Here is a 19,440-nt window from a genome sequence, read left to right as displayed (position 1 = left end):
TTCTGAGATGTGGTGATTTGACTCTGTAGATGACCGCAGGACCTCTGCTATTGTCTTTTCTATTTTCTTCTTCTAGGTCCTTGAAACTAGAGAACCTTGAGACATTATATGACCTCACAGTGTGTTCATTGGCTGGAAGGTAGGAGAACTGTACAAGGGGGTATAATGAACTCTGTGGGAGGAAAAAACATCTGCATGACTAAAAAACTGGTCTCATAAGAGTTTCATAACAACCAAATGTGATTATTAACTCCCTGTACACTTTGTTAGGTACACCAACTACATTTAATGCATGTATCTAATCAGCCAATCACATGGCAGCAGCTCAATGCATTTACAGGGTCAAGACGACCTGCTGAAGTTCAAACCGAGCATCCGAAAAATGACTTTGAACGTGACATGGTTGTGGGTGCCAGACGTGCTGGTCTGAGTACTTCAGAAACTGCTTATCTACTGGGATTTTTCCACACAACCGTCTCTAGGTTTTGCAAAGATTGGTTCAAAAAAGAAAATATCCAGTTAGCGAAAGTTCACCAGACAGGCCTTGTTCTCAGAGGTCAGAGGAGAATACCAGGCTGCTTCAAGATATAGGAAGGCAACAGCAACTGAAATAACCACTCTTTACAACCAAGGTATGCAGAAAAGCATCTCTGAACACACAACACATCAACCCTTAAGCAGATGGGCTACAATAGCAGAAGCCCATACTGAGTGGCACTCCTGGCAGCTAAGAACAGGAAACTGAGGCTATACTTCGCACAGGCTCACCAAAATTGGACATGATTTCTGCTGAAACATTCCGATGGTAGGATCAGAATTTTGGACTTAAGGATCCATCCTGCCTAATATCAGCTGTTCAGACTGGTGGTAAATTAACTGGAACTTTTCTACTCAATTTGAGCACTCAAAGTACTTTCTTACTACAAGCCTCATTCACACATTCACAAGTGCTTTTCCATGCCTAAGCACTTTTAATCTCACACTCACACTGCGATGGCTGCATCAGCTCAGGTTTCAGTATCTTACCCAAGTATACTTCAAGATGCAGGTTGGAGGATTCAGGGATCAAACCACTGACCTTCTGACTATCTCCTGTGCCACAGCTGCCCCAGTGGTGGGTGCTGGTGCTGGGGAGTGGTGGTGTAACGTGTGGGCTAATTTCTTGGCACACTTTTGGATCCTACACAGGAGCCTACTGTTGCTGGCCATGGCTACCTATTTATGACCACAGTAATAGCTGGATGAAATTCCATGCCACAAAATCCAAATCATCGCAAACTGGTTTATTGAACATGACAGTGAGTTCACTGTACTCAAAAGGCCTCCACAGTCACCAGATCTCATGGATGTGCAAGTGACAAATCCACAGCAAATGCATGACGACATCATGCCAATATGGACCAAAATCTCTGAGGAATGTTACCACCTCCTTGTTGAATCCGTCCCACCAAGTATTAAGGTAATCCTGAAGACAAAAGCAGATCAACCCCCTAACAAGGTGTACCTAACACAGTGGCCAGTGTGTACCTTATACTGTCACAGCTTCTAGTTTTAACCTGATGCGCTATAATTAGATCAGTATCTTAAGGCTTAATCATAGCTGACAGCAGGCTATTGAGTAATGTTACAAAGGATTATATCTAAGCACACTTATTGCATCATATCAGAGCTAAATGAAAGTGACTGCCCAGGTGCCTAATACTCAATTTGGAGCAAGCTAATACACTAGTCCAACCCTTATAGCTGCATGCTAAATTATTCAAATTTATTTGTGGTTCCTCAGCAGCAGACACACCATCATCCCCTTCTATAATGGAAAATAAATAAAATATTTATGAAAGTATAACACAAAATAAACAGAAAGCCTTTTTTCATTGTTAGGCAATAAAGCTTGTTCTGGTCTCTGAATGGAATATAAACTGTCTCATATGGTCATCTCGCAGATGGTGGTGTGCGAGCGATCATGTGTGTCATGGTAGAAAACTGTCGGCTGAGAAGCATATTAGAGTCAGTATGTGCATTTTTGTTATGTGCCACTGGGTTTGTATGCACGTGTTCGTGTCCGTAGATGTGTGTCTGAAACTTTTTGTCTCTAAGGGCTCAGAGACTTCTGAGAGTGTGTGTGCGTGTCCTTTGTGTGTCTATCCATTGGAGTGTGCTGCCTGCTGGATATAAGTTCACATTCCATTAGAGTGAAGGGCTGTAGCAGGGGACAGCTATCAAACCACCACTATTGGAAAAACTGTGCATGTGTGTGTGTGTGTACCAGATTTGTGTGTGTGTGTTTTCTGTGCACACATTTTTTTTTTTTTCTGTCAGTACTTAATGTCTTTAAGTGTTTGTGTGCATCTTTGTGTGCGTTTGTGCATCAATGTATGGTGGTCTAACAGCCCCCGCGCATGACTGGCCCAAAGGGGGTTGTGTGTAATGAGGAAGTGACAGTGATGACTGCCTGGCAACCAGTTGCTATGCGGGGGCAGAGAGGGATCAGTCCCGATGGTAACATCAACTAAAATGAAAGGAAGAAAGGAGGGGAAAAAAAGCGGTCACTAACTTCTGGAAGGTGAAAGCATCATAAGAGATGCAGCTAGTACACAGAGAAAAGGCCAAAAACAAAGCTAACTTCTCTGAGAGCGAAACACTGACTTTTTCTGTCTGAAAAAACAACAGTGGGAAGAAAAGTTTAGGGAGAAATAAAGAATTAAGGAAAAAAAAATTATATATATATATATATATATATATATATATATATATATATATATATATATATATATATATATATATATATATATATATTTATATATATATATATATATATATATATATATATAGTTTCAATATTTTAGATTGTGAACCAAAAAAAAACATGTTACCACTCTAACTGCAGCAAGACCATTTAGGCTGTGCAGAAAGTCAAAGTTATTCGGCGATGCAAAAAAAAAAAAAAGAAAGGCAGCAGCCTTGGTTATGGCCAGAGTAATCTTTCATCAACAAAAGATTAAAATTTTGTGTTTTTTAACCACCTCTGTTGGCTATGTTGGCTATGCTGGAACGACTGCTGGAAAGACTGCTATTGGCTTGAATTTCTTAAGTCATATTTGTTGTTCATAAATGAAGAAATCCCATTAATCTTCATCATATTGGGTTAGAAGTGCAAATGTCAGAAATGGATACTTTAAACCGTGGGATAGGTTTTATTGCTATTTGAGTAAACTGACCCTTTAAGAGATGCTAGAAATTACCTTAAAGTTAACATCATGTGATTTTATCATTAATAGTTTTAACTTCCCACATCACTATAGCAATGCACAGGTGTTTTCATGGAGTCCATGTCATAGCTATTGGATGCACTGCAAGTAAAACAAAGCTTTGGAGGACAACCAGTTTAGGCTTTATTCAGAGAAGCTCACCAAGCATCCTCTCTGATTCAAGTTACTCTTAGTTAATACTTAAAACTGACAATAATAAATTATAATCCAGCATGCTCCTGCTACGCCACACATACGGATCAATACAGTTTGCTGTTACGTTCATACTTGTGTGCACCGCATATCCAAACTGGATAGCATGTTCATATTTCTGTGTGTGTAGCTCCTTCCATGTGTGTGTGACAAGCTGGTCAGACAGCAATACTCACATGCACACTGTGTGTAGGCATGCATGTGGGTTTGTGAGACAGAGGGTGGACAGCCAAATGGATGACTGAGAGAAACAGAGGCTGAAGGTCAATTCATCAAACACAACATTGGGCGGAGGGAGAGGAAAAAGAGGAGAGGATAGATAGAGGAGAGAGATGGAGAGGCGCACGGTGAGAGAGGTGAAGAATTCAGATAAAAACGGAGTATTAAAGAAGTGAGAGACTGTGACTTTCATCTCATTTTACTACCCTGAAACAACAGATGATTGGGTGACTGTGAGTCATTTTGCAAGTGGGTCTTAACATGGCACTCAGCCTGAAATCAGGGGAGTGATTAAACTTTGATTTAACTCTGTAATATAACAGGCAAAGGGGAATGTTGAATCCACTGCGACACTTAAAGATGAAGCGTGCTACTCACAGCAGGCGAAGAGACTTGAGCCCATCAAAAGCATGAACGGGGATGCAGCGAATCTGGTTATAACTGAGGATGCTGTAAGACAAAGGACACAAACAAGGTCACATAATTCAGCTCTACATCAGGATGCTTTTTGGTTTGTTTTTTTTTTTTTTGTTTTTGTTTTTCAAAATAAGGGAAATTATTTCAAATCCAGCTTCTTTTCTCTTCTTTTTCAGACCTTACCCCAGGTTAAAAAAAAAGCCATAGGTGTGAAGGACAGCGGGGGATAAAGACACAAAGAGAGGGCTGACACAAGAGATGACACAGCAGATTTTGTTTTATAAAAACTTGGTACAGAACCTTTTACCAATGTAGGTTAGACAATGAAAATTAACACTGGGGGCACATTTCAAATGAGGTAAAATAGGTAAAGATAAAAACAACTGCCAGAGGCAAAGATGACAGGAAAGCCTGGAAAGTCAAACTCCTACACCACAGTTAAATGTTGTCTCTTTAAAAACTGCTGATGAACCCAAATTTTAGTTTGGCAGTAAATGACAGTGAAGAGCGAAACAGACTGTTTTCAGATTTTTGTCAGATAATAAAGTGTCCCTTGAGGATGCAATTATTATTTGAATTAACTTCATCATGGAGCCTAATAATGATTCTAATGTAATAAGCAGACACTCTGAGATGTATATTCAGGAGACTAGTAGCCGAGGTAGCAGCCAAAAGTATTCCTCGGCATAATGCTCAATGAAGCAATGCCTAATGATAATTACTGATTGTCAAGAAGCTAAAACCTCATCTTCTCTGTTTAACCAGTGGCCTGGAATTTTTGAGAAAAGATCCTAACGGCCTAGAATAATGAATACTGGAAAATCTGATGTGGAAAGTGAAACACACCTCTCTACCTCTACCTCCAGCTCTTCCCTAGGTGTGACTGAGCAAGGAACTGAACGCAAGATTTGGATCAGTGGTGCTACCTTTGCACAGACAGTAGAAATCTGTGGTTGCACGAGGTAGCTCAGAGGCGTGAATCAGTGTGACTTTATGAAATATGAAAGAGGGCGTTGCTGGAAAAAAGCAAATGTGCTGTCAAATTTGTCTGGACAGGCAAAAAAAACCCCAGCAGGCTGATATAAAGTCATGTTTTTATATACTGTAAGTTTAAAGAGAGAGGCAAACTAAAGCTAAGTTCAGAAATGAAAAGTATTTATGTAACGTTATTAAAATTCCTGCAGAGGTGAAAAAGGCAGATGGGGTTAAATGAGAGGAGAGGAGCTAAAGCAGAATATATTTCAACAGGTCTGCTAAGTGGACAGAGAAAGGAAAGTATTTAAAATATGATAAATGGATTGGGAAGAAAAAAATATATCAGATGTGAATTAGAAAAGAGATGAAGGAGAAAAATACAAGAGGAGCCTGAGATGAGTGGGTGGGGAGTGCGCAGAGAAAGGAGTGAAAGAGACTTGGAAAAGAAAGCGAGAAAGAGGTGAAATTAGGACGAAGATGCCAAAAAGATGAAGAAAAAAGGAGGAGAGAAGATAAGACACTCAGGCAAAATAAGGAGTAGAAACCACTGTTTTAACTCATCTTTGGTAACCTCACACACACACACACACACACACACACACACACACACACACACACACACACACACACACACACACACACACACTATGCATGTACACTATTAAGCCATCTGTGAATGTAGGTTTATGCATGATTAGGTACATAGGTTTCCATGGTAACTTACAGTGTGGCTAGTTGAGTCATGTTGCTGAAGGTGTATGGGGCCAATGCACTGATGCTGTTGTTGCTCAGGTCCCTGTGTATACAGAAACATACAGTGAGGCACCCACCCACACACACACACACACACACACACACACACTGCATGCATCCACACTGGTTTCCTAAGCTGCAAAATGATGCGGCATACGTGCATTCGGTTCAAGGTTATGTGAGAGGTACATACACCAGTGACAGCTGCTTCAGGTTTGCCAGCTCCTTGGGCACAGATGTCAGCATATTACCCTCCAAGTAACTGCAAGAGAAAAAAAAAAAAGTGCACTTAATATAGTATTTACTACATATACAAATGTAGCCATGTGGGGGATAAATTAATGCCAAGGGAGCAAGTAAAAGTTTTGGATTTGGATTTTATGTCACATAAAAAGTGTGGAAGGCAAGAAGAGGAGGGTAGAAGTCTGTGCTGTGTTGGTAATAGGATGAATGAGATGGAGTGCCTAACATCTAGAATAATAGGGATGGAGCGTCATTCATTCATTAGCTCCGCCCATTAAGAAAAAGAAAGAACTGTCCATCTCCCGTTAGGTTATTTGGTAACTATAGTTGGCCACAGGTGTGAATGTGAGCATGAGGTGTTCTGTCTGTCTTTGTCAGCCATATAACACACTGGGGACCTTTCCAGGGTACGCCCTGATATTGCTATATATATTTTCCCCCTAAGATTTATCTTGAAACAAAGTTCTGTGTTAAGCAAATGTTAGAACTAAAGAAAATATTCACATTCTGGTGTTTCTTTCATGCTTTCTAATTTTGTGAGAAATACAATAAACATATACACACACACACAGACACACACAAGTAGGCAAACACACATATTTTATGATGTATTGGTCTCTGTTTGGCTCTCTCAGGTCATAAGTAGGTCATGCGGACAGTATGATGGAGTGTCTTCTTCAGCCTGATCAATACCTAATCACTGCTATTGACCCTGCGGAGCAGGCCTATTTCAAAGCTAGAGCGGCTCCTCTGCGTTTGTGTATGCGCGTGTTGTTGTGCACGAGCATGTACGTGTGTGCAATAATTCACCTTTACTTTGTTCCTACTTCTTGTTAAATTTCCTAATCTTGATTAACACTGAGCCTCGTTTTATTCTCATTCATTAAGGGTGTTTCCTTTATTAGTACAATACAAAGCAATTCACTTGATGCAGCAATGAAGTCATAAAGCAAACAAATAATTATTCATATTTTTTTCTGTTATTTCTAAAAAAGCATATTTTTAAAAAAATTGTTGATCTTCCTCAGTGTCTCTGATAAATTGTCTAAAAAGTGACATTTAATTATCACAGGCAACAGCATGAAAAACTGTCACTGCTCTGGCAAGCTTTTATATGTGAACAAATATTTATAAATGCCAATAACATGATAACATTAGACATGCTTCTAAAGCAATTTTTAAGATGTTGTTAGGAAAATAACACAAGGACAGTCATGATAATTCCTCTCAACTGAGATCTTAGTTTGTATGGTAGTTAGATTTAATAATTGGGGTAATTCATAGACTTCTGGCATCGATATCCAATGAAATAGAAACGTTAGAAAGCAAGAGCATGTGTGTAATTCACTAGTTTCTGAAGCAGCAGAGGGTAAACTGCTGCAACAATAATACACTGCAGCAAAGTGTGACCATGTGTGTTTATGTGTTTGAGATTTTTGCTATTTGAAGGAATGCAAAAATGCCAATTTTTTTATGTGCGTGCTATAGTTTATCTGTCTGAATGCTTGAACACGCACATCCTTGTATTTGAGCTTGTCTGTGTGTGCGTGTGTGTGTGTGTGTGTGTGTGGTACAGTGCAAGCAAGCCTGTCTCACAGCTCAGTGGTGTCCTTGGGAATGCCCTTGGGCAGAGAGCGCAGCCCTCTGTTGCTGCATCGCACCACACCGTCTGAGCACGTGCAGACATCAGGACAACCAGACGCAGGAAGACAACCATTATCCTCAGCACCTGGAGAGGGAAAAGTAGGGAGAGTAGGATATTAGGACGAGGAGAAGGAGAGAGAGGGATGAATAGAAGGGCAGAGAAATGTGCAACACAGAGAGGAAAAGGGAGAAAAACAGCCTTTGAAAAAAGTTAGAGCAAAAGAGAGAAAGAAAGCGAGAGAAAGAGGGATAGACAGACAGACAGAGATACAGTCTGAACAATAAGTAAGGCACTTGGACATTTCAACTCAGCACGTTTTAGAGGATCTCTATAATCCATATCAAATGATCAGAGGTTGCTAAAAGCTGCACAGATGTATTTCAACAAACGGTTCAGGACCTGCAGCTGGGTCATAGTGATTTTAAAAATCCTCAGATGATTCTGGAAAAAAAGAACTCAGCAGATGTTTGAAAGGAAGGTCTGCCATAACTTTAAAAGGCTGCACAGTTACAGCAACAAAATGAAAGTTGACACCTCTGTGGTCAGTTTTACCTAAAACTTGCATTGTTTGGTCAGAGCAAGATGTGAATATCCTGCAATTCAAGTTTGTTATTTCTGTTTATGAAATTTGAACCCTTTTAATTACATTTCTTTAGCTTTAAGTATTTTTGTTATTTCCCTTTAAGCGGCAAAATACATCTAACTCAAAATGTCTTAAGCTGACAGTTTTTTGCTTTGTTGCTAGTAGAAAAAGGTTCTGAATGTTCAGCTATACTCCACACGCAGACACAAATCACACAGTAGAGACCAAAAAAAAAAAAACATCTCAGGGATTGAAATAATTTTAACACTAAGCGATAAGAAGGATCAGGATCTAGAGTTGTTCTTGGCTTAAAATGTCCTCCATTTCCTTGATTGGCATGTAAAACTCACACTCACAGCTTTAATCTAGTAATGCAGTATGTAAATAGTTGAACTGCAGCCTCAAATGCAAAACAAGCCGAGTTAAAACCATAATGAAAGATAATGAAGACTGGACACAAAGCCAATCAAAACAACTGCAATCTCAGTTTTGTGTGTATGTGTGTGTGTGTGTGTGTGTGTGTGTGTGTGTGCGTATGTTTATAATACCTTGTGGGGACAATTTTCCTGACATATACTATGTTGTGGGGACCAATTGCTCCTTGTGGGGACTGGAACCTTGTCCCCACAAGGGAAAACCCTGTTTTTGGGTCAGGGGTCAGAGTTAGGGCTAAGGTATGAATTGAGTTTAGGTTAGGGTTAGGGTTAGGTATGTGATGGTTAGGGTTAGGAAAAGGGTAAAGGTAAGGTTTAGGCTGTAGAAATGAATGGAAGTCAATGGAAATTCCCCACAAAGATAGCAAAACACACTTGTGTGTGTGTGTGTGTACTTGAGTGCTGTAGAGCAGAGGTCCCCAACCCCCGGGCCGTGGACCGGTACCGGGCCGTGGGACATTTGGTACCGGGCCGCACATAAAGAATAAATAACTTAAATTATTTCCGTTTTACTTATTATCTGCGCCTAAACTATATTTTATTTTGAAAAATGGGCGGATTCGCTCCGTTACTTCCCTCCATGACTTCCTCTTGACGTGTCAAGACGTTTCTGCTCACATGATACGTCACCGCTAAAATTAAACCCAGAAGCTTCAGGCCTGTCTAACGAAATCGGTTGGTTGACCTACATAACGCTTCTTTAAATTTTTGAGTGCTCAACAAGAGTAGAAAAGCGCTATGTAACAACTAGTCCATTTACCATTTTTATTTATCAACACTGGGGATAGCAGTGAGGTAGACCCAGCCATCAAACTGACTCTCCAGCGCTTGACACCGCGGCTCTGCAGCCACGCTCCATGTGAAATCGGCCGAACCCAGTCAAACCAGAAGCCAGCAAAAATGAGTATCAGAGAAACAAGCTCAGGGGGCTTACACTGATTCAGTGTTATGGTGAGTTGTATTTTTCATGCGCTTTATACAGTAAAAATCACCTAAGTCGAAGTCGCACAAATCGGGTTTTCGCTCTAGTTGGATGGCATCTGCAGGTCCTGATTTTTCCTAACATTAATTCCAATAAAATCATCACATAAATCCGTCGGATATTCACCTACCTCTGATGAAAAATCTGGTCCCATTGTAATAAATTTCCAGTTAAATGTGATCGCATAAACTGGATGAGTTTAGCGCTAAAACCCTCCTCAGCTCCTGTCCGCCCACTTCCATGCATCGGCTCGTTCATGCACAACTACACACACACTAACAACGCCTGGAAATTGTTTTAGTGTTTATATCAGTTCATTTCACCGGGGACAATCGTGGCAAGTGTAAGCTACAAACTTGCACTTACGAGTAAAATTTCAGATTATAAAATTTGCAGAAGCAAATTCATAGATGAAGCAGAAGCCATTGCAGCGAAATTCGATAATAGACCCCAAACTGGGCCAGTTGAATCCGACTGAGGTGATTTCTACTGTATTTGTTTTTGCGGTGTATCTTATTTTGAAGGCATGTTTTACCATGGCTCTAACAGCTGACCAGGGAGCGCTGTGGGCAGAGAGCCTGTTATTCATGTTGAGGCGGGATGTTACGAGAACGCTGCTGATAGAGTTGCATACGAATACAAAGTGGATTCCCGTTTTTTATATTATACGTAGAAAATATCACACTTGGTTATGGTCGTATCATTTATTTTGACGTATTTATTCGCCACACCTTAAAAGCCGGTCCGTGGAAATATTTTCTAACACTAAACCGGTCCGCTGCTCAAAAAAGGTTGGGGACCACTGCTGTAGAGAGCAGGCAGGAGGAATAGTAAAGAGAAAGGCTTAGTTTACACTCATGTATTTGAACAGTTTGTTGCTGATTGAACGAATTGAATGCCGATTTAATACGTGCACGTGTTTAAACGCTTGTGCACGTGCATGCTGAGTTTGTTGCACATTTAGTTTCCTAAATAGCTCCCTCCCCTCTGTCCTATGGCCATTTTCTCATTCACTTTGTAGTGTTCTAATTGTGCTAATGTCTAAATGTCAAGTAAATGGGCGCTTACGTGCCAGCGAGTTGAGCAGTGCATGCATGTGTATGTGTGCGCCTAATCTGATGTGTGTACCTTGTGAGTCCACGGGGAGGTGTAGCCGTGGGCTGACTCACTCTACAGTTGGCTGATTGAACTAACATCTAAATGTGCGCTAAATATCTTCTCACAAATTCAATTAACTTTACCTTTCCCCCAGCTGCCTCTGGACACCTTAACAGCCATTTTACTCAACTATAAATAGACTGGACATGGGACCTTGGTTTAAGGTGTGCTCGTGTGTAAGTATGTGTGCCCCTTTGTTCCTGTTCTTTTGAGATTTACACCTTCAGAGTGCGGACATTTTAGCATCACTGTCAGCAGGATTCCTTCAAACCTTTGTCTCGATTTGCATTATCTGAACCTAAATAGGGAATAAAAACAATTTAATTTAATCAAACTACTGCATATATTTTAAAGGTTCCTTTGACCATTTTGCATAAATTATGTCTGATCTAGTAGAGCTGCATTTATATTCATTACTTTAGAATGAATTGAGATCAGGATAAAGCCTTTTGACCACTGCACGGATATGAGGGCTTAAATTTATTTTTGTGCAGCTGAGTGAATGTTAAAGTAGGCTTGTGTTTGTGCGTGTGCATGTGTGTGTGTGTGTGCAAGATGCAAGAATGAATATCAAGTTCTGATACCATCTTCGAGTTTCCTTACTTGAACCAATCCAGCTAACGACTTTCCAAACTCATTTTCAGTAAATGGCTGCAGCACAGCTACAGGAAATTAGAAAAGTGTAATGAATTAAAAAAAAGAAAAACTGAGGGGGGGACAGAGAGTCACTACCAGATAGAAAGAGAGCAACAGGGCGATCGAAAAAAGTCTGAAGTGTAAAAGCTATAAAGAAAGCAAAAGAGGGAAAATAATAATAGACGCGAGAGCCAGACCACACTTTGTCTGTGGCGTCAAAGTTGGCAGCCAAGCCGACGGCCCAAGTTGCTATAGGCAGGCATCGTCGTGGTAACAACAACGTCACTGTAGAGACCACAAGCTGATGTCATCTAAGGCTGCTGTGTGCCAGTGGTTACGGTTAATTCTGTTATGACCATGTCTACTCCCGTCCAAACCCAAAGACCTCACATACCTGAGGATTTTCAGATATGACTTTACATGCGAAGAACAATTTGTTCTCTTTTTGGTAGAAAAAGGCTTGGTCAGTGCTGCGATTAGGACTCGATGGAGAGCAAGTCAGAAAGCGGTTGATACATTGTAGCCAACACTTGGATGTAGTGATAATTAAGTGCCACATATTTGTAATCAACTCACTTTTTTTATTTTTTTATTTTTTTTTTAGATAGGTGCGATTTTTATTATTAATTTACTTACAATACTACAAGCAGGATAGTAACTGAAGCTGGAACTACCATGAACCGAGTGTTACCCTTTCAAAACAGTTCAATACCTTGTTGTTTTCTAAACAGGAGTGCAGCCACAACTTCTTAACTATGTATCACTAACATATTTACAGTTCAGACAGAACTGTCTTAAATATGGTTCTGGTAGGTTTAAGAACCATCCATTCATTTTCTTCCACTTATCCAATTCAGGGCTGCAGTGGAGTTGGAGCTTATCCCAGCTGTCATGGTGCAAGAGGCAGCGTACACCCTCGGTCACCAATCTGTCGTAATCTCTAAGATTACTGAGGAATCACCAGTTAAACTAACATGCAGGTCGTCAGACTGTGGGAGGAAGACAGAGTGTCCAGAGGGAATTCACATGGGGATGGGGAGAACATGCAAACTCCACACAGAAAGCCCCCTGCCAGTCAATAGATCAACAGATGCAAACTCAGGATCCTCTTGCTGTGAGGCGACAGTGACAACCGCTGCACCACCATGCCACCAAAAAAAAAAGAAAATGGTCTGGCTTGGGATAAGAAGGAGATGAATGTATGAGAAGTTTCATGCTCCATATCTACACGTTTTTTCTTAATGCAAATACTGTAGAAGATGATCCATTGAGATGTAATGTGCAGTTTCATAAACTACAGTTTAGAGAGTCACATGACAGTTTTGTCGTATACTATATAGTGGATTAAATTTGATGTTAAGATTTTGAACAGCACTACAAAATGAATGAGTTGTCACATAACCGACAGTTCAAACTGACTTACTGTTACGGCAGTTAGCACACTGATTGTAAAAATTCTGTTTTACAATCTAGCGACCGATGTCACACGAACTGAAGGAGAACTTCTTATTAAATTTTATTTCTAGTGTTATTGTCCTTTTTCATATGCCCAAATATATATTAGACATTATTCCCAAATAAAACAATTTTCTCTGTAAGGTCTCAAAAGTCAGGAACACGTTCAGTTATTATTATTATGGTTCAAGGACACATTTAATTCACCTTTCAATCACTTGACTCCTGCTCTTATCTGCACAGGACACACAGCTGCTGATTGACACATGTCATTTGTTTCAGGTTTAAAGCTGTGACCTTTTTGTTTTCCTCACAGTCCGGTCTAACAGTAACACCCTGTGTGGCTTTAGACCAAACACCAAGAGGGGCTAATTCTACTTTACTCAGGCCTTTAGAGCCAAAGAGAAGACAAGAACAAATATTTAGCCCAATGGCAACGAGAAAGAAAGACTCACCATCGCACGTAAAGTCCGGAGTAGCCACATCCTGGATGGGAATCTCCTTCAGGAACGCCGGTTTCTGACAGCGAGGGTTTCCACTCACCACTCTGGTCTTCTTCAGCCATTGACCCAGCCAGGCCAAGTGACAATCACACACATATGGGTTGGACAGAAGATTACTGGGAAATAATGAGGGACAGATGTACAGAAAGTGAGAGAAAGAAGGAAGGAAATAAATGAATCAGGGTGAGTTTAATACCACTGACACGTCTGATAAAACGCACTTGGAATTACCGTACTTACATGACCGTTTGTCCTATCTGAAAATTTCAAATAATTTCTGAAATCTGAGAAATTGTGCTTCACACCCAACTGTAGGGTTATTACAGTAATTGTTGCCGGAAGTCCACGAATATCAACACTTCTGAAGTTAACCGGCCAAAGAGGGAATACTTTTTAAAATCTTCCTGCACAATCAAAGTTACACGACATTCATTCTTACAATATATTTATCATGACAAACATTTTCCTTGAGTTTGTTTCCAGTCAATTTGCATATAACATGTATTTATTCCAGTTTACCCTAAATTAGACTGATATACAAGCAGCACAACAAAAAGACAATAAGTAAAGTGGCAAAGACAGAACAGGTTTTGCGATTTATTTTGGAAGCCGTTCGAAATAATAATAATGTTAGTACCTTATATGGTATTTTGGTGGGTGATAAATTTGAATAAATTTAGATAGAAGACAAAGCAAGGCAAGGGCTAAAGGGGAAGGGGAAGGGAATGAGAAAAGGTTATCGGTTGTTTATATTCATTTTGTAAAGAACAGGGGAGATGGAGACAAAAAAGGAAAAAAGTGACAGATTGAGAAACTGTGAAAGAGAGAAAGAAAGAAGAAAGGTTATCTGCTCATTTTATTCATTTTTGATCACCACCTCTCTCTGCATTTTGTTGCTTTTTGTAACACAGCTCATGTAATATTTATGCTGAGCCATATTTAAACTGAAAAGCGTGGAAAGGACGCATTAACAGCACATACAAGACAGGCAGTATACTTAAGCCAAAGCTGATCTGGGCATCTTAAATCTTGAGGTACACTCAAGTTAGAGGTCTGTTGTACCTTTTTTTTTTTTTTTAAAAATAATAAGAAAAATAGATTCTTACTCAAATTTGCAGCTGGTTCAGTTTAAACTAAATGTCTCGCATGTCAACATTAAAGTTAAGAACAAATCCTGGCAATCATCTAATATTGTGGCAACTTTGTAACAGCTGAAGCTTGACAATGTTGCTGTCTGATTTTGTTTTGGCCCTTGGCATTTTCTTCTCAGCTCACTGCCGATGATTTAGATTCAACAGTGTTCAGCAATGTCTTTCAAAATATCAACAGTGAGCTGCAAAGAAAAAAAAGCTGCTGTTAGAGTAGGAGGTGTACCTGAGAAAAGACAAAAGAGAAAAGAACATTGCTCTCTCCTTTCCTACCCTGCACTGATAAGAAAATTTAGGGGAACATTTTTTAGAAGTATAACTACTGGTATAGCAGAAAGCCCCCATGTTGTGTCTAAAGATGTGCAAGTGGCATATTGCTGTTTACTCTCTCTTCTGCTAAACTAATAAACCTAAATGCTGCTATACATGCTACAATATTAATTGGTTACTGCCACAGATAGGGACAAGTTATTTACTCATTTCCTTGTAATGAATTGACCTCACTTCATGGCAACTAAACCTAAGCTAAATCCCTTCCTTCCTTTTCAGTGTGTTAATCTTTTAATTACACGGACAAACTCTGTAGGGAAACAAAGCACTAAGAATGGAGACAGCTATTCGAAAGAGCAGGAGTAAGAGAGAAATCGAGGAAAGATAGGGGGTCTAGAAATACAAACTATCCATCTTTCTTTCATGCCAGACAGCAAGCAGATGTTTGAATACAAATCAAGTGTCACCACAAAGCGAGTGAAAAATTAATGCTGAAAAAGGAATGAATTGTGACAAAGGATGAAGGAAATTTGCTATCTTATAATCATTAACTCTGAGAAATTATGACTTTATGCAACAATGCATATATCTGTCCTCCTCCTCTATGTCCACATTTTCCCTTTCATGTCTTCCACCCTTCCTCCCGAAAGACTCGGGCAGAAACTTGAATCAGAGATGACAGTACACAGCAGGACACGGAGCAAGAACAAAAGGTGGAACAAGGGAAGGAAGCACGGAGAGAAATAAAGACAGCAGAGAGGATGTGAGAAGACTTTTTTTTTTTTTTTAGCCAAGCCGGTCTACCTTGTGTGTGGGGAAGAAAAAAAGAATCAACCTTTCATGTTTTATTGAGCTGATAAAATCTTTTATTTATAACATGGGTGGTCAAATGATTGGTCCAATGCTTCCCACTCTTTCCTCGCTAACAATAATGGTACATGCTAATACTTGTCATACTGTAGTTTTACTAGATTAGAGTTATTTTCTGTATTTCTGTGTAGAGACTTCACACCAATCAGCATCACACAAATTAAAGCATACAAGCCCTAAACACTAAACAGATAAAACTAATGAACAAATTCAGGTTTTGTCGTAGCAGATGTGTATCTTTGGGACGATAACAACAAGCTTGCAAGTGTTCCTGTATGTGCTCATGTGGGTGGTGGGTGTGCAGATGCTGAAAAATATTTAGTTTTGATAACAAATGCCCTGGGATTCAGACCAATCTAGTCGATAATGATGGAGAGCATCTGTGAGGAGAATAGTGTCCAGAGAGCAACATGTGTGCAAAGGCTGGGGCCGGAATGTGAGGTGTGTGTATTGCTTGGAGGACAACTCCCACAGCAAGGCTGACAAATTAGGGGATAGAGGGAGATAGTGGGTGAGAGATATAATGAAAGATTCAAAAAAAAGGAAAAAAAGACAGGATGGTTGGGGGGTGGGGGGTTGCTGCGATAAGATTGGAAGACAGACACAAACAGATAGTGAGACAAATTGAGAGATGGTATAAATGAGGGGATGGAAAACAGGAAAACAAGCCACAGAAAGAAGGAGAAATTCTGACTCACATGGTGGACAGGGAGTGTAGGGTGGAGAATGCTCCGGGGGCGATGCTGGAGATCCTGTTGTCATACAGTGACAGCAGACGCACTGAGCTCAGACCTGTGAAGGTAGTGTTGTCAATGCAGCTGACCTGGTTGCTCCGTAGCATGCTGCAAACACAAATACAATAGAGTAGTAAATGAAAGCAAGTACACTGCTTACTATTTGCTCTTTTTCACCATCAGTGCTGCAAACTACAATTAAATCAAGGTTTTAAATAATCCTGAGTTTCATGTTTCTAACTTAATATGAGTTAAAAAAAATAATAATAAAATAAGGAATGGTAGATCAAAAGATGCAGTCCGGAGAGATAAAAGACAGGACAAAACATGAAAGAGAAAGGAGTAGTCAATTTAAACCTGTCCCTACTGGCCAGCTGTGACAGACTCTGTAATATGATATTAGCTTTTGACATACAGTCATGTGGGATCATGCTAAGTGAGTTAGTTAGCATTAGCAATCTCTGGGACAAGCTAACCTAGTTAGCAAGGCTATTACTGGAGCAGGGAGCCCTCTTAACATAATACAGAGACAGGCATGATGCCATTAGAGAGTCATTAGGCAGCATATATGTACATGATAAGATTAGCTAGTCATTACTGAGTATACACAGACAACATTAGCTCATGATTTTGTACACTACCCTGTAACCCCTAATTGGACACTAGGCTCTTTATAGTGGGTGTCCAAATTGGAGGAACAACAATATGCTGTCATTAGCCTTAATTTCAGGGCAAGTGAGTAAACAATCCTTTCTTTTTTAGACTGGGGAAGAAAAACTCACTACTAAGTCAGGTTGTACTGTGCTGTTAGGCTTTGACAGCTAGTCTTGATGTTCTACTAAGAAGGTTAAAAAGTATTTTACATCTAAATGCAAAGATAAATAAATGAAAATAAAAGGCAGACACACACTGACTGATCTTTTAAAACATTCTTTAAAAACATTATTTACATTTTAGGTGATTTTGTGGGTCATTCTATAATTGGAGGACAATTTAGGCTTCAAAAATTGTATAAATAAATGGATCATTTATAATTTTCTGTTATATATTGAAAAGGACAAATAATAAGCCATCAAGAATTAGGTTTGTCCAGCTCAGGCATTAAAGGTACACTTTTTATGAGATGCTTGGCACAACCCTGTTACCAATATCATTAAGTTAAAGATTGTCACCCTCATTGAATTTCAGATAAGACTTCATTTATATTAATTTAAGCAACTTTTGAACCGTACATCTTTTTTACTTTAATTATTTTTTTTTTTTTTTAATTTCAGTATTTATTTTCAAATGCTCAAATGCACTCTTCATATAATAATTCAAACTATTACAAAGGCAACAGATTAAACCCTTGTGAGCTAAAGTAGCATGAGTAACATGAAAGAGTAACATTGGTTGCACAAGTTAATACGTCTGAATGGATAAATTATTTTTATTTGTAGATTATGACATAAATGTGACCAGTAAAATGTTGTTTATTAATATTTCATTGCAAGTATAAGTAACAGTTGCAAACCAGTGCTCTTTGCCATGTCATTCACTGCAGGGTACACACTATTGTGAGCTACACTTACAGAGTTTTCAGGCCACTGAGGCCTCTGAACATGCGTCCCTGCAATCCAGTCAGCTTGTTCCCCGTTAGCAGCAGCTCCAGAACTCCACCCGCTCCATCAAACGCACCTTCACGGATGTCTTTCAGCTTGTTGTTGCTCAGGTTGCTGCAGGAAGGATCACAAATTCATGACAGTTTTGCCTGGTTTTCCTATTTAGCTCTTTTTCCTGCATGAATTTGCTTTAATCACTATGCATGCAGGCTTTCATGTATTTCTTCACACAACCTACAGGAGGGACAAGATAATGCAAATGCAGACACACAACATTTTACAGACACACACATAAAACATTCCCAGTTTAATTGCAGTAATTAATCATGTCCCTTCAACTAATAAATGTTAACCCTCCTTTCTTTCATCTTAATATCCTTCTCTTGTACAATAGATATTCAGATAACACAGCCTGCCATCACTATATCTCATAAAACACAGCAAATATGTTTACATAAAAGTAAATGAAACAAGTGGTTGAAAACAACTGAAAATGGCTCCTTTCTTTCTTTCATGGACAAACAACGAGAGGAATGAAAAGGAAAAGACTGTTTGGCCTCAAAGACAATAACTTGAGATGATCGTTATCACAAATACTGCAGTTTTCATTCATAGGTCAATTGTGTTTCCTGTTATCAGCTTTATGGAAGATGAGTGAAGGGAGAGGAGGAGACTGGAAAAATAGTTTTAAATAAAGTATAAAATAATAACAACAGACAAACCTAAAGAGTACCACAGCAAATGTGAGCATAAGAGAAAATGTGAGGTGAGGAGATGCGAGGAAAGGAGATGAAGAAGAGAGGGAAGGAATTGAGAGAAGGAAAATGGAAATGAGAGCTCGCCAATCTATATTGTCAGTGACACTGCTAGATGGTTAGCAATTTCCTCTCCAATAAATCAACTTCTGGTCTCTGCTCTGTCTTTCTCTATCTCTCTCTAACACACACACACACACACACACACACGCACGCACACACACAAACCTAGAGTAGTTTGTAGATAAGAACTGACTGTAAATCTGAACGAAGGCCCATCTTCTATTTCCATTTAATATTTGCTTCCTCCATACCTCCAATCCACCCTTCCCTTTTCTCCATCTCTGTGTCCCTCCCATCCTCTTGCCTGGCTTCAGTCACTCTTCTTCTATTTTACTTCACTCTCTCTTTTTTTCTTTCTTTATCCCTTCCTTTTTCTCTTTGTCATCTCTGAAATTCCCCCCTTGGCTTCTAATTTCATCCTCTTTCTTCCATCTTTTCACACCTGCTTATTCCTGTCATGGTTATTGAATCATTCCCTTCATTTATTATCAACATAATGGATGAGAAAAGACTGAAAAAATGTGAAAAATACACA

General features: G+C 39.5%; 1 protein-coding gene across 1 annotated transcript in view; it reads right to left on the bottom strand.

Moving 5' to 3' along the window:
- Nucleotides 1-19,440, bottom strand: part of slit3 (slit homolog 3 (Drosophila)) — a 247,366-nt gene that overhangs the window by 31,913 nt on the left and 196,013 nt on the right. The window contains exons 17-23 of the mRNA XM_030739309.1: nt 18,058-18,201; nt 16,451-16,594; nt 13,417-13,580; nt 7,665-7,797; nt 6,019-6,087; nt 5,797-5,868; nt 4,059-4,130 (exon numbers count right to left, since the gene is read on the bottom strand). Of these exons, the coding sequence (XP_030595169.1) occupies nt 4,059-4,130; nt 5,797-5,868; nt 6,019-6,087; nt 7,665-7,797; nt 13,417-13,580; nt 16,451-16,594; nt 18,058-18,201 (798 nt within the window). The remainder of the gene's footprint in view (nt 1-4,058; nt 4,131-5,796; nt 5,869-6,018; nt 6,088-7,664; nt 7,798-13,416; nt 13,581-16,450; nt 16,595-18,057; nt 18,202-19,440) is intronic.

Source organism: Archocentrus centrarchus, chromosome 10 (genome assembly GCF_007364275.1).
Source record: "Archocentrus centrarchus isolate MPI-CPG fArcCen1 chromosome 10, fArcCen1, whole genome shotgun sequence".
Taxonomy (NCBI): Eukaryota; Metazoa; Chordata; class Actinopteri; order Cichliformes; family Cichlidae; genus Archocentrus; species Archocentrus centrarchus.
The sequence above is the reverse complement of the archived record's forward strand: the minus strand, read 5'-3'. Positions and strand labels throughout refer to the sequence as shown.